At 38.5% G+C, this 15,636-nt stretch overlaps 1 protein-coding gene across 16 annotated transcripts in view; it reads left to right on the top strand.

Annotated features, from left to right (window-relative positions):
* The window catches only part of LOC135134041 (cAMP-regulated phosphoprotein 21), a 79,510-nt gene extending 67,739 nt beyond the window's left edge, over window positions 1–11,771 (top strand). For 6 of the 16 annotated variants that reach the window (XM_064062611.1, XM_064062610.1, XM_064062608.1 and 3 more), the window contains 12 exons: window positions 5,703–5,746; window positions 5,803–5,903; window positions 5,950–6,565; window positions 6,623–6,764; window positions 7,679–8,033; window positions 8,088–8,237; window positions 8,290–8,509; window positions 8,570–9,249; window positions 9,310–10,161; window positions 10,229–10,379; window positions 10,431–10,551; window positions 10,603–11,771. In XM_064062611.1, the coding sequence (XP_063918681.1) occupies window positions 5,731–5,746; window positions 5,803–5,903; window positions 5,950–6,565; window positions 6,623–6,764; window positions 7,679–8,033; window positions 8,088–8,237; window positions 8,290–8,509; window positions 8,570–9,249; window positions 9,310–10,161; window positions 10,229–10,379; window positions 10,431–10,551; window positions 10,603–10,642 (3,444 nt within the window). In that variant the 5' untranslated portion in view covers window positions 5,703–5,730 and the 3' untranslated portion in view covers window positions 10,643–11,771. Of the gene's footprint in view, window positions 1–5,702; window positions 5,751–5,802; window positions 5,904–5,949; window positions 6,566–6,622; window positions 6,765–7,678; window positions 8,034–8,087; window positions 8,238–8,289; window positions 8,510–8,569; window positions 9,250–9,309; window positions 10,162–10,228; window positions 10,380–10,430; window positions 10,552–10,602 lie in introns of all 16 variants that reach the window. The other 10 variants (XM_064062619.1, XM_064062618.1, XM_064062617.1 and 7 more) reach the window with 7 other exon arrangements.
* Window positions 11,772–15,636: the final 3,865 nt, after the last annotated feature.

Genomic DNA, 15,636 nt, shown 5'->3' with positions numbered 1-15,636 from the left:
TGGAGTGTTGGTGTTGTTCTGCAAGGATTACTTCAGCAATTTCAACAAATTAACTACAATTTAGTGAAAACAAAATCAGTTCTTTTCAGAACTTCGCGTCTGCGGGGTCAGAGAGAATGGAACTTGCTCGGGTATTCGAGAGTTCAAGTTCTTCCTCTGATGAGGAATTGGGTGACCTTTTAGTGGTTGTGGATAGGGTGAAAGTATTCAGAGATAGACGTAACCCTTTCACACTGTGCATTGTAACTTTGGGCAATTTCCTGCCATGCCAAATTTTTTTTGGCCACGGTTATAGCATCTGACTCCTTGTTTTCTATGACACTTTTAAAATCGGCAGTAACTAGTTCAAAAAGCATATTTTTCTCTCTTTCGGTGAAATTTTTACCTCTAATGCGTTTATCACCCATTTTGATATTTGAATATGTCAAAAATTACCGACATTTATAGTAGCGCCATCTATGCGATTTTAAAAAAATCCTTAGTTCAGGATACAACCGCCAGTTAGTTATCCGACCTACAAACTAACTGGAGAATGTTTTCAGAAACCGAACTGAATTTTAACTGTCCGATAAATTTAACGGACAGTTAGTTAACAGACCAGTTAAATATGGTTCGAGAAACCGGCCATTAGACTGCTAAAAGATATTGACAATTGTGACCTTAAATAATTTGTTGTAAATTTTTTTGCTATTGTTGAATTTCATAAAATTTTAGGAATCAGATTTTTAAAAAAAATTTATTGCGCTGGTCTCAAAAAATTCTTTTCAAAAATTTTGAAAATGTATGAAACTAGTTATGTTGAGACTACTAAAATTTTAAAATCGAAAATATCTAAGTCGTACGACATGTGTGACGTTGCAAATCTTTTGAAGCATCAGATTCTTAATTTTTTTTTTTTTAATTTTTGTGTTATAATACAGTATGTTCCTACAGCGTTACTTTCAGAAAATGTAAGTTTCTGAATATTTAGGAAGTGCCATCTGCGACTACAAATTTTCAAACCTTTCCGAATACTAAATAGTGCAATTTTGTAATGCGTCGTAACCAAGATTTCTTTAATCCCACTGTTTCTGTTTCACAATTCGAGGATTTATTAAAATCTTTAAATTCTCGGAATATTCTAAAACTAAAAGAAAACTCCTACACACATAAAATAACAAATACTTTTCTAGCTGTTTTGTACGCGTATAATCTGTGTAAGTTGCCTTTTTATGATAATAAAAACATGATGTTTTTACGTTTGCAGACGAGTGCTATTCAATAAAAACCATAACTGATTGTTCCTTCTATAAGTGTAAAAGGATAACTGCCTTTACACGTTTTATAAACGAAAATAGCTGCAGGAGGTAATGTTATTATTAGTTGGTGTACACTGTTTCACATAAAATTTTATCTTACCAATTTTGTCAAACGGCAATCAAATTTATCCGTGTACTGCTATTTTTTTGGGATTAACATGTGGATATCGAGGAAAATCTCGAAATAACTTCGGACAGAAAAATACATTTGTTGTACACGTTATGTTAAAAGATAATGAAATTCTTTGTTAATGTCGAAATTTTTTCGTGAATAAATTAAACTGAGTATGGTCATTTAGAACCTGTAGTTATAAAAGGTATCAATTTGAAAATTTTAGCATAAAATTTCTCTTGCAAATTTGTGACGATATTAATCATCTAAGTAGTAAAAAATAAAATTTTGCAGAATCCAGAAGTGGAACAAATAATATTTACTTTCAGATACTCTTTTCAAACATGCTATAAACTTACTTATTATGTAATATACTATTATTTATTTACATGGTAAGAGGCAGATTTTTAAATATTTCGAAATAGCCTTACAACTGTATGGAAGTTTTAAATCCTCTTTATATCATTTTCGTGAACAAAACTTGTAGCTAATTAACTTTGGTTAAATTTTCTTCTCCATTTTTGTCCTGGATAATCCTTTTTTTATCCACCTCGTATAAATTTCTAAATTAATTACGGTCCTTTTTTCCACCATAACCACAAGCAATTTGCGGCCGCCCACACTCTCTTCGCGTCTTTAAATCTCGCTCCACGCATCACAAATGGTGGATGCGCCGGTTTCACAATTCAACACCTACTCATAAAACACAATAATTCCCCCGTCGTAAGGTTGCCGCGGCATTGTAAAGTGAAAGATCACGCCGTTTGATATTTCGCTAAATTCCAAAGGTTACAGGGTTTTAGAGCCGCTGAAACGATCGAATAATGAAAAGCGGAACGTGTTTTTCCGATACGATGTTATTGTGACATCCGACCCCCACGGAGACAGCAGCCGCTGGAAAACATCCATCCGAGTGAATGAGGGACGAAACGTCGGGGCACGAATATGGGACAGTGTGCCAGATCGATAGCTCGTTTTCGGAGCAGGATCAGCGGCGGTACATCCGGAAGTTTTTTTGATGGGGCTTCGATCGCCGTTCGAGTATCGCAGGGGATGAGGAGATTATCGTTTACATGGAACGCGCTTTTTTCGCGCTTTCGGCGAATTTGCGGTGCGCGGAGGCGAGATCCGGCGGCGGCGGGGCGGTACGTTTATTATTATTAGATTAGGCGAAATTTTCGGTGTTGAAATTCCGGGGTATCTGAGCGTTTTGCCTTTTTTTATTTCTTTTAGTTAAAATCGGTTTTAGATTTCCATGTGTCTATCTGTTATCGATTTAGGCGGTAATCTGCGAAACTATTTCTAATCGAAATTTGTTTTTTCATCCCCACCACCAGTTTAATGACGTCAATTCGGAATTTTGCGGATTAAATCCTATTTAAATTTTACAAAATAATGTGCTTTGGTAAGTGCGATTGATTAATACATCCGTATTTGTTTTTGGTAGGTAAGGTCCTCATAAAAATAAAATCTACGAAATCAACTTTTATAATTTATTTAATCTAACAAACTGAACGTGTTTAATAATGTTTCAGAGGCGACGGAAGTGCCGCTTAAATAACTTTTGGAGGCTATTAATAACGAACGAAAAATAAATTTTAGAGCATTTTCAAATGCATAGGTTCAGAAATAAAAAAATATAAAACAATAAGCGAAATACTTGGCTAACAGAATCAAAATAGTGAGTGACTCTGAAATGTAAAATTTCTAATGTTTGCGTATTATGTTTTTTTTATAATTTGTAAGTATGTACATAACTCATTTGATTTCGCGAACTGACATTCATAGTTTTTAAAATCGTGATTCAAAGTATCATTTGTATTATACCACTAAAATACACACGAAAGGGTTTGTCTATTTCTGTCGTCATATAGCTAGTCTGCATGTTTTTTTTTATATATATTTTTTATTTTTTGATTAAAACAAACACCAATCTACCTTTTCATTTATTTTTTAAAACGCTTTTAGCAGTGTAAACATGCTTTAAGCACGTATAAATGACACTTCTAGCTCGATATATTTATTTAACTTTTTTCTAACTACAGTTCGATGACGGCAATTATTAGTAGTCAGAGAGTGGTGACGTACTGTGGCTGATGTTCTCCACTGACAATTCGCTATTAGACTCATATCTCTGGAACTACCGAACCGATTGCTTTGAAATTTTAGGTATATACTGTAAGATCGTCATTTTTTCTCGAATTAGATTCCCTTGAAATTTGTTATACTATCAAATTTGTGGGAAGAAAATTTTCAATTTATTGTAGAACCTAAATAATGGACTTCTTTGACTTCTTTGATGTTGTATATTTTTAAACTATTTACACACAACGTGTCAAATATGCGTGAATGAGAAGACTTATTTCATTAATCATTATTACTAATTATGCACGAGAAGTAAGGGAAACACTACCTTAAAATATGTAACTTTTAATAATATGCATTGTTGATCTCACAAAAATAGCAGTTTATAATATGCTGTGTAGTTCACTTTTAGTTGGCACCACCGAAAACCCATTAATAATTCTTTTCCTACGTACTCGCGGTGTTGCCAATATGTTAAAAGCACCTACAATACAAGAATAAATCGTTTATGAATTTTGCACCGAATTTTTGTTTTTCTGCTTCTGTGGATAAATTCTGTTAACAAGTAAAAGACTATCTTTAGATTTCTCCTCTCATTATGAATTAATTTAATCATAGCTTAAAATATAATTGAAATTTTCTTTTAATTTTTATTTCCCTAAGCTAAGGAAAAGGAAGTATTGCAATCGAGTTTATCGGTTTATCTCGATGGGTCATAACCCCTAGAATACGAAAAAATAAGTCGCCCGTTTCCGTCTGTCTGTCCGTCCGCAATCTGTGTCGATTTTTGTTAGACAGGTAATTTCCGAAAATACCGGACGGATTGTTATAAAATTTTACATGTGTATTATGAATACCGTGTAGGTGGTAAAACGCTGACCAAATTTTGTCCAATCATCCCCACCAACAATATTATGACATGTCAAAATTGTATATAGTAAATGGGTTTTAAATTGTATAAAATAGATACACCTGCACGTGTAGTTTATGAATCCATGTTGAGTTTTTAGCCAAGACATTCAGATTTTTGAAAAAAGTAAACATCGTGTTGCAACATTTTGCAATTTAATTTTGAATCTGCCAGACCGAATGCTTTGAAATCTTTCAGACGTTTTTAAGTTATCGTAAGCATGGTAAATTTGTAATCAAAATATATTTGTTTATCCTCTTCCCCATAAAAAACTTATAACGTCATCTCAAAATGTTGCCGAATAAATCCGGCCGCCTTCCTGTCCAAAGTGTACAAAATATGAGGAGTCTATACATATGATTTATCATTGCATTAATATTTTTAAAATTGCTTATACAGGGTGATTCAAAATAATGAATGACAGAATAAATTTATTTTATTGTCTAAACAGGAACTGCAAAACCAAATGTTTTGAAGGATTGCAGACATTTTAAAGTAGTCATAAGCATAATAAATTTTTGATTAAAACATATTTATTTAAACTTAATGTACCAGGAACTGCAAAAAAGCATTTCAAAATTTAAACAGCATACGTTGTTTGCTAAAATATAAAAGTTTGATTCTTACATTTCTTCTTTGAGATTTTTAACTCTAGAGTGTTCAATGCAGATGCTGGTACTATATTATGATTACGCGTGATAGTCTTTTATTGTACAAATTCAGCCAGTCGATTAAAGTTTTGGCTGACTTACTATTTCAGGACCTGACCTAATTTGAGCTGATTTGACCTGATCTGGCCTGACTCGACCAGATTTGACTTGACCTGATCTGAACTAAAGTGTTGTTTCAGAACTCAGATTGTATTAATAAGATAATGCATTTAAAATTATTAGTAATGAATTAATGATAAATTTTTAATTGAAGCTCTCTGTTTCTCGTCTCATTTTGTTTCTTTTTCTGTAACGTAAGAAATAATCCAATTGTGCTAATTTTGTTTCGCTGGTGATGTGCCCACTTCACCCACATAATTTTTGTATTTTATTAAATCAGAAGCTATTACGTATTATAAAAACAAACAAACACTTTATGTGTAGTTTTGTTTCCATTGTAAAGTTGCTACACTTGTCTCCTGGTTTTTCTCATTTTGTTATAATATTAATTGTATGATTATGATTGTCGATAAACTTACGATGCTTAGATTTTTTATTGTTTTCTATAATATTTGTTTATTGAAATATCATAGCATATAATATGTCATTTACCGTAAATTGACAATTGTTTTTCTTTTTTTTTTCAGATAAATAACCCCATCGAAAATTCAAACAATGGAAACTGAAATGTGTAGGTAAGTACCCGTCACCAAAAAATCCGTAATCAAAATCCCACCAATTCTCCAGTTACCACGTACTTCGAGGCAGTTAACACAATGCAACAGAGGGGATACACGACAATGAATATCGAAAATGAAGAAAAATCATCTCCATCCTCTCGAGGACGAGTAAGCCGCCCACCTTTAACTGCCCCAACTAACGCTGTCCTTTTAGCACAATTCTAAATTAAAAGTTTTGGTTCGAAGTCACGCCATCCGCGAAGAAGCCTCCCCTCCGCGCGAATCCTCCCCCTCCCGTCTGATCTCCCCCAGCATCAAGGTCATCCCTTCCACCGAAACGTCTCCGGCGCGCACCTCCCCTTCCGGCAACCCCGTCGTCGTCTTAAGCCCCTCGCTTAGCCAAGTCAACACTCCACCGCTGTCCCCCGCATGCGCCTCCCCCACCTCTACTCTCGTGCCGTCGCCCACGGCGCGCGGTTCCCCCCAGAACTCCCCCCAGCACGAGCGGTCGGAGGGGGGCGACGACGTTTCGAGCCCGAAGTACCTCAACAGGCTGAACAGGCAGAACCTGGAGAAGGACGCGAGGAGGGAAACAGCTAGTCATAACAGTAGGAAGAAGATCATTTGCGATTGTTCGAATCAAAACTGCGCTAAGTGCCGGAGCCAAGAGCGGAACTTCAACAATAATCTCACGAACGTCAATAATAACGTGCAGAGCTCAAACACGTTGACGGTGAACAGGGTGAACGCGAGGAACAAGCTAAGGCAGCAAAGCTCGTCGCAAGGGAGCTTCGAGGGAAGCTCGTCTAACTCGCCATGCTTATCTAGAGGTTTGGGTTTCGGTTTTTTTTGGATTTACTGGGTTGGTAACGAGGAGTCTCTTGCAGATAGTAGTTCGGAACAATACACGGATACGTCAGGTGCTGATCTCGAAGTGTTTATACCTGAGACTATTAACAGAAATGCTAAAGATAGAGCGTTCATGCTGAGAATCGAACAGGAACTAGTCAGTCTTGCCAAAGATAAAACGTAAGCGGCGTAGTCGTTGAATGATATGTCAAAGTTGAGTCGATGGCGTGGGGAAATTGTCCGAAGGCACGCTAGCTTTTTTTTTTTCTTTTTTTCTTTTGTAAAAGCCAGAATTATCTGATGCGATTTATACTTTTTTTTTTACTTTGACGTGAAAAGAGCCGGTGACGATGTTTACGCTGCGACAGCAATAACATGAATTATTTCCAGGAAATGGGCCAATTTGTTACTTGGTCGTACTGTAATGAATTTCCTTATCTAACAATTCTTAGTTGCGTAGGTCCGTTCGTCTCACTTTTATTATTTAAAAATAAATTTAGTTTAACATGGTCTGCCCCAGTCTTCATCAATAAAAGGTTAAGAACGTCATTAGTTCATTTCTTAGGAGGCCGGAAATCTTTATCACGTCTTGTAGTGAAGAACTAGGAAATTGCATTTACCTACCAAATTGGAAAATCTAAACTTTAAATTGTTTATTTATATTTTGGTACTTGAACTTTTTTATCTAACTCGTATTTTTATCAATTAAAAATAATCTTGATTTGAGCTTTCTCGTTCTCGCTCAGGCCAAAAGCTTTATCACATTCCGTGTTATATGAGGAACCTAAGAAATTACATCACTTTTGGCTATACCTAGCCAAAGTTGAAAATTTAAACTTTATATTTGGTTACTTGTCATCGTTAATTCGTCCTAGTCACACTCCAAAACGACATTAAATGGTTTCTGCAAAGGTCCAAAATCTTTAGCAGGCTACTCTTTATAACATGGATCGCTAGAAATGATCGAACTTTAAAATTTAAACTTTACATTTTGCTAAAGTGTGTTTCGCCGCTGCGTTGCCTTCGACGACTTCTCCGCTGCTAATCAGCTCGCGCGGAAGGAAGCCAAAAGTTCCTAATCGCAGACTTTCCAGTAAAACTCACTACAAATTTCCTCCGATGTCGAGCTACCAGCGGATGCTCGTTCATCGGTGCGCGGCTTACTTCGGCATGGACCACAATATCGAATCCTCCGGTAAATGCGTCGTCGTGAACAAGACGAAGAACACCCGAATTCCCGAAGTAAGCTTCAAGGAGCATATAAAGGGGGACGTCGTGTTCAGCGAAGAGCCGAGACGCTCGATACTCAAAAGGGACTCGAACAGCGTCGAAGACTACGGCTTCAAGTCCCCAGATAGGCAATACTCGCTGGAGAACCGGCGCAGCAAGAGCTTCGAAGAGCGGGAAGAAGAGTATGCTAAAGTAAGGAGAAGAATTTTTAATAGAGAGGTATTGTATTGAAGTGAATGTTGTGTCGAGGTGCATATTTACGTATTTTAATAGGAGTTGTGTTTGTTGCGTCAGATGCAGGATGGGTCGAATGAGGATTTCGAGTGGGCCGAGATGCCTTGGTCGAGTACCGACAGCGATAATTCGTCCAGGTTCAGGCTGCAGTTGCCCGAGCACGGAAGGCGGCTGGGGAAGTTAACTAAAGTCGGTAGTCGATCATGCGGTGGGAGCGTTTAACCCTTGAGTTGTTCCGCAGGTTCTGTCCGAGGAAGCCGGCGAGACTTCGAGACCTTACGTCGCCAAAAGCTACAGCTTCGGCGGGTATGCGGGGGTCCTGAACCGAGGCGACAGCGTGGTGTCGACCCACAGCGCCGGCCCCAGACTTTTAACAAAACAAGGTCAGTCCTTGATACACCCAAACACACAGAGATTCTTAGCGAACTTTGTGGTAGTCGAGGAAAGACTGTTGGCACTAGGTGATTGTTTTTCTTTTTTGTTGCTTTTTCAATTTTATCACCCGCCGGAACCTCTTTCAGTATTCCGTTTCTTCCTAGATTCTGGAGCCAGTTCGGTCTCGTGGCGCTTGAGCCCCTCCAGCTCAGGCTACAAGTCACAGTCGCAAATGTCCGAATCTATAACCCCTTCCCCCACGTCCACCCCCAACCAGATCATCGAGTCGGGCCGCCAGGACGAGCTAGCCCACGATAAAGAATCGAGCGATTCGCGTATAGTTTGGGCCGTCACGGACATCCAGAGAGTACCGAAAGGCAGTATTATCATAAATCCGCAAACCGGAGAACCCATTAAGAACGAGGATGGGTCTCTTTATCACTACGACCCCAACAATCCGCCGCCGGGGTTCGTCAGTAACGCCTCTAAGCCGCCGCCTTCACCGAAGAAGATCTCGCCGCAAGCGTCGCCGAAGAAACGATCTTCTAAACTTTCGCCTAGTCATAAGTCGCATTTGACCAACAGTTCGACAAGTCCTAGTTTGCCTTATTCCCCGCCTTTACCGCATGTCCCGCAGCAGAGAAGTTTCCAGTTCGTACCAGGAATGGGCGACGGTATGTCCATGGGACAGCAACAGTATCCGGTGTATGGGCCCGGGTACGCGCCGCCCCCAACCCACGAGAACGTGCAATATTACCAACAGCCGTGCATCGTATACACGACACCGTACAGCGTGCCGATATCGCCTCACTTCGAGGGGAGAATGGTAAGAACGAGAGTGTGATATCGCAGATCTTTACAACTAATTGTCGATTTTACCCGTAAGGACCCCCAACCGATGAACGAGATGAGCGGCAGCTACTACGACGGCACCCCGGCCCCTCAGACCCTTACATATCAGCAACCCCCGCCGTCATATTGGAACCAGCAACCCATCACGTATTTCCAGAATGCTCCCAGTTCGAATCCCACTCCACCGCAACGGTTTCCCGTCCACCCGCCGAACCAAACGAACTACATGTCTTCATTCCCTCAGAACTACCTCCCCCCGCCGAACCAAGCACCTCCGCCACCTCCTAGCACCGATCTAGTCCCAGTCTACTCCCAACAGCCCGTCCAGCTCGTCTACTCTACGCAACCCAGCCAATCCAACCCCCCCGTCATGTACCCCAACCAGCCTAACATCGTCTACGCGCAAAACCCCATCTATTCCAGCCCCATGTACCCCTCTCAGCCCCTACCACCCTACCCTCACAACACTTCCACCCCCAACAGTTGCACGTCGTCGATCTCTCACACGCAGTTTTCTAGTCACGTGCAGGAACAGAACCACCAGAACGTGATGCAGTTGACGCAGAACATGTCTCAGTTGAGTTTCATGCAGAACCAAGCTCCGAACCATCCGAATTACGTCATGAATAAAATGACGTCGCCACCACATTTCGATGTCAGGCAACAGAAGGCGTGCACGCCGAAGGGTGGCAAGTTCGGAAGCGGGCCGAAGGGGTTCGTGTTAGGTTCGAGCCAGAGTAGTACCGGGACGAATTCGCCGGCAGCAACGGTAGTGGCGGGGTACTGTCCCCAGAACGCCGGCATGTACAGGACGCCGCCGGAGACGCCTCCGAACCAGTACGGCTACGGACCCGGCTTTCCCGTGCCGCCAATGCTGCTGAGACAGGTAAGGAAGCGTTGCTCGTTTAGCCCGCTTGTTGCGAAGTTGCTCGCTTAACCCGTTCTATGTGTAGTTTTGTCTTCAGATGAGCAACGTTCGCGCGAACACTCCCGGTACGGCCAGAAGCAGCCGGTCTCCGACCCCCGCCAGCGAGGTCTCGCATTTCGACAGGCCAAGGATACCGCCTCCAGCTGTATATCACGGTATGCCTTACGTCCTTCCAAGTGAGTCGCTTAAGTTTTGTTTAAGCTCGACGCTAACAGTGTTTTTGGTAGCTGATAACAGGATTATTCCTGGCAGAAATCAACCCAACCCCTACCGGCACCCGCCGCCCGTGCAGCAAAGTTTCGGCCATCAAGCTTCTGAGAACAAAGCACACAAATCTCGAAAGTCGAAGTGAGGGGATTGTTTGTGCGTGTTGGTTTTTATTGACTTGTTTTTTTCTAGGGGAAATAAACTGTCAGGTGTACCACCGAACGCAAAATAACTAAGTCAACCGATTTGATTTTTGTATAGTGTTATTAAGAGAAAAAAAAAATAAACTGTATAGGTTTTAACATCGATTTTTGTGCTGCCCTGCAATTGTTAAGCGTTAAGGTAAGAAGTTCCTTTTAATTTAAGACGTCACTTTTATTTATTTAGCGAACGATGATGCCATTTATGAGATTACAGCGTTTTTAGTTGCCACAATAAACAAATTTGCTCAATTGTTTTATTTCGCACAATTATTTTTCGTTGTAATTAATGAGAGTTGTTTTATCGATCGATTGGCGTTCGTCTTACCTACATGTGAATTTCAAAACTGGGCCTCTTAATGAAAAGACAATCTATTTTGTTGTACGCGAATTGTAAATAGAACCATGAAGGGTCCATTTTAGGTGTACACATTTTTTGTATTTACGATTTTTTGCCTGAAATGTGTTCAACTAAAAAAAGATACAATAATTGACACTTTTTTTCCCTTTAAATGTGAATTATGGACATGCAACTGTTATTTGTAAATTGTATTGAATTTATTAAGAAATTTTATAAAAACTGTTGAATGTTTTCCTATTTTAGATCAACAATTTGATTAATATGTGTTAAGCTGGACAGTTTCTACGATGATTTATTACGCGTGATTTTTACTCGTTTATGTTAATATAGTTGGTTGTTGGGTTCCACTCAGAATTGTTGGTCTAAAATTAATCGGTAACGGATTTTTTACCGTTCGAGAAAATTCCATCCATTTCTAGTACTTTTTCCAAAGTAATTTTACACACTTCATAATTCAAATTGTAATTTTTGAAGTCAATTACAATACATAAGAAAAACTTATCCGATTTTCTGATAATACGATGTGTACTTAATTTTTATGTATGGAAATGAACTTCTTGGAAAGCTGATGTAAGTCGTTCTTCGTCTCGGATATCAGATTTCCAGCTGTGAAATAAAAACAAATATGATATGTACATCATTTTAAAATTGATATTTTCAAAGTAGTATTAATCATTGTTGTAGAAATTTAGAAATTCATTTGTATTTCCAAGATAGTTTTTTTATGTTTGTAATGATTTTATTTATTATTTGTGTTCTAATGTGCCTCGGACACTTGTAAATTAAAGTTATTTAATAAATATGGACGTTTTTTCGACCCGACCCCATCGCATGTATTACCAACCACAATTCCAGGTAAAAGTCTTGCTCAAAACAGGTAAGTAACAAAAAAAACTGAACATGAAAAGAAATCGTTTTCCGCTACATCATCAAGTAAAGCAAATATTTAGCCGCCTCTTCTAATCAGTGTTCTCAACTACGTGTAATAAATTTTATTTGTGTTAATTAAATTTTAGTAACTGCCGTAAAGCTGCCATGATACTTTCTACTTCAAAGATTAAAATAACATATACATCCGTTCACCATTTCAAAGGCGCGTCACTCATTTCAGTTGAGATTTACACAGGAAATTCTTAACAGAGAATCGACACATCATGAATATCGCGTAGTTCAATAATCACCAACAGAAAAAACGTCACGACAAAACGTAGTTTGTTAAATAGCTACAACAAAGAAGAACAAAAAATATCTCTGATCTGACGTTTATACGAATGTGGGAATATTGGCACTGAGAGCGTTGCGACCAAATTGAAACTTTTAACTTCGTCAAAGTGTGAACACTATTTCCGAGGGTCTTTCTTTTTAGTAACAGATGATCACCGGCGTCAGACTCACCCTAAATGGGCACACCATTTATGCTAAAAAAGGTATTATTAAAACATTTTTTGTGATGACGTCAACAAGTTTCTCGAAAGGTGACCACTGATCTTTCTAATCTCCAAACGAGTGTCAGTGTTTTACCAAAAATTGGAAAAAGTAGGAAAACATTTTGACAGGCGAAAATATGAAACCTACACTTTAGTATTTCACAATCTATAGAACACTAACTTCGCTTTTTCTGCTGGCCTTTATTGTCAGGAAGTGGTAGTTTTGGGAGGAAATGTATAATTTAACTGTGGCTAAAGTAGTCTACAAGGAATTTCAACGCTTTCCGTAGTAACTGTCTGGGGAAAGAAAAGTGCTATTCTCTACTGGGATTTTATCGATCAGTTTTTCCAAATGGAACGATTCAACGTAATCGACAATAAATAAAAATACTGTTCGTAGTGAAGTGAGCTTTAAGGTAGGCAGCATACAATTCACGTGGAATGATATTCTGCATAAAAGAGGTTGAAGCTTGTCGCTCCCCAATAATAATTTAATGTTAAATAACGCACACACTCTGTAAGGGTTAATATGAGCTCCATGTATTTTTTTTTTTTTTTCTATTAAAAAACTATGAATGTCGTATCTTAGGGATAGGATTTTACATAAACAGCACGGAGTTAGATTCTACAATTAGGTACTTTTTTATGAATAGCAGTATTCTGGATGATCTTATTTGGATGAATCAAGAACAAGGTATAAACTATAAAATAAAATTTATTATTTTCCTTAGATCTACAACGTGTGCACTTAAATTATGTATCAACTATTCTGCTGAATCTTCTGTGGTTGATTTTGTATATCAATATCTTATTCTACATCATTAAAGTAATCTAATAAGAGAGAAACAATAGACTTGTGGTAACTAAAATACGAGATAAATACTTTTGGTTGAAATGTGTGGTGACTAAATTTGAATTAACATTTTGCGCTGAAAGAAAAAAAAACAACAGCACGAAATCGCATTTGAATAGATACCTAGTTTGAATTAAAAAAAAATTCTTGTTTTGTAGAGGGATGACGCGTCACGATTGTTTGGTATGTGTGAGCGGAAGCACGCGGTTAGCTGGCTAGGTTAAGTTTAGTTGGTTTGGTAGTTAAAAAAAAGGAGGAAGCGTAGCTAATTCTTGCTAGGAGATTTCACGAAATTCACTTAGGCAGGGTGCATCCTTTATTTATCAAGTTGTAAATAAGGTTTCTGGATGCTTAAACTTAAGTGTTATATTATAATTTCTCACACAAGATTGCTAATAGTTCATTTACGGCAGATATCTCAACCTAACGTTGTCCCACTCTGGGAAAAAGACCGTGGAAAGTGCGGTAGAATTCATAATATCGCGGACTGAGGGTCGAGGGGATTAAAATTTTCCCCTTAGGCAGTTATCATCACGTCATCGTCATCACATCACCGAGACATTTTTGTCGCGGGATGCATTTTGTGTTTATTTTATCATGTGTTTTGTTTAGGATAAGCTGTAGACAGTGCATTATATAAACTCTCAAAGCTAATTGTTTTAAGTAACCAGTCTCTTGAATCATGGCATAATTTAGCATCATATAAATTCTTTGTTAGAATCGTCGATAAAGTGTGGCATAATTTAGCATCATGTAAATTCTTTATTTAAATCGTTGATAAAGTGGAGCAAATGTTAAACTCATGTAATTTTGTCATAAATTTTTGGTAGCTTTTTTACCATCTAAATATTTTGTTGATTAATGCTTCCATCATATGAATTGCCTGATGTTCAATCGTAATCTCAGATAAAAATTCTTTGCTGTTTAAAATTTCACGTGAGTGCATGGCGAATTTAAATGTTGTTTATTGCTCCTTTTGAAACTTTAACACTTGTTCAGTCGTAGTTTAATATCAGAGTTATAGAGATTGAACATTTAAATTGAATTAACGTAACTAACAAAGGAACACATGGCGAAAGCGGAGTGCGCGGTTCCTTGTCGATCTGCACAAAGAATGCAGGCCTTGAATAGAAGTCAAGGGCGGTCGGGATGACGTGAAGCTGTCGGCTTGTCCCAATAGGCGGGACCCAACCACGAGTTTGGGACCGTAACGGCCTGCTCGTACGGCATCTCCGTGATAGAGGGGTGCTGGGCGGCAGTGCTTGCCGATAGAATAGAATGACCGTCGTGGGTAGGAGAAAAACCAGAATGAGGAGCCCCAAACTCCGCTCGTGCTACAACGCCACCTATGGGTATTTTTTCTGTGCGCCCCACTGCATAACGTTTTTATTAAAATTTTGTTCTCTTGTTGACTACCATAATTTTGGCACACATTGGTACAAATTTAACAAAGCAAAATCTTAATTGAAGTAACTGGATGCAAATATACAAGTTATTACGGGCGTGTGGCCGCAGATCTTAAAGTTACGGCAGTTAATAGGAGCACAACAAAAGTACCCCCGGGGCGTGCTAGCACAAGCGGAGTTTGGGGCTACCGGTCTGGAGCTGTTCTCCCCCCACGACGGTGATTCTATCTATCGCAAAGCCTACCTGCACGCACCCCCATTACGATCATGCTGCGCGAAACTAGGCCATTATGGTCGCCACACCCGCAAGTAGATCTAGGCTAGCATGAAGCCTAGAACGTTATCACATCGGCGGCCGCCCCTGAATCTATCCACACCTGTGTACAGGTGACACGATAAATCTCGCCAGCTCGACTAGGAACCGCACTTCGCTTCTGCCACGTTTTCTGTGTTATTTAACCTCAATTCCATTTTTAAATGTTCAATCTCTAATAACTGAACAAATGTTAAAGTTTCAACGAGCAATAAACAACATTTAAATTCGCCATACAATCTTGTGAAATTTTAAACAACAAATAATTCTTATGTGAGATTAAAATTGGACATCAAATAATTTATACGATGGAAACATTCATCAACAAAATATTTACAAAACGAAACATCGCAAAGATTTATAAAAACAAAAGATCTGGTGTGAAATAAACTTGTGCGAATAAAAATATTATGTTAGGTTAAAATTGCAGAGCATGGAATTTACGTTCAATTAAAATTATACAACAAAGGAAAATTACTGAGGTTAAAATTGTGAAATTAAAGAAATATTGTATGAGGTGAAAATTTGCAGAGTTAACAAAAGTTACATGAGATTAATATTTGCCACACTTTATCAACGGTTCAAACAAAGAGTTTACATTATGTCAAATTATATCATGATCTAAGTGGTTGGTTAAAAACAATTTACTTTGAGACTTTAAAATAC

Source organism: Zophobas morio, unplaced genomic scaffold (assembly GCF_036711695.1).
Source record: "Zophobas morio isolate AGI-343-1 ecotype UQ-CSIRO unplaced genomic scaffold, CSIRO_AGI_Zmor_V1 ptg000023l, whole genome shotgun sequence".
NCBI classification, from domain to species: Eukaryota; Metazoa; Arthropoda; class Insecta; order Coleoptera; family Tenebrionidae; genus Zophobas; species Zophobas morio.
The sequence above is the reverse complement of the archived record's forward strand: the minus strand, read 5'-3'. Positions and strand labels throughout refer to the sequence as shown.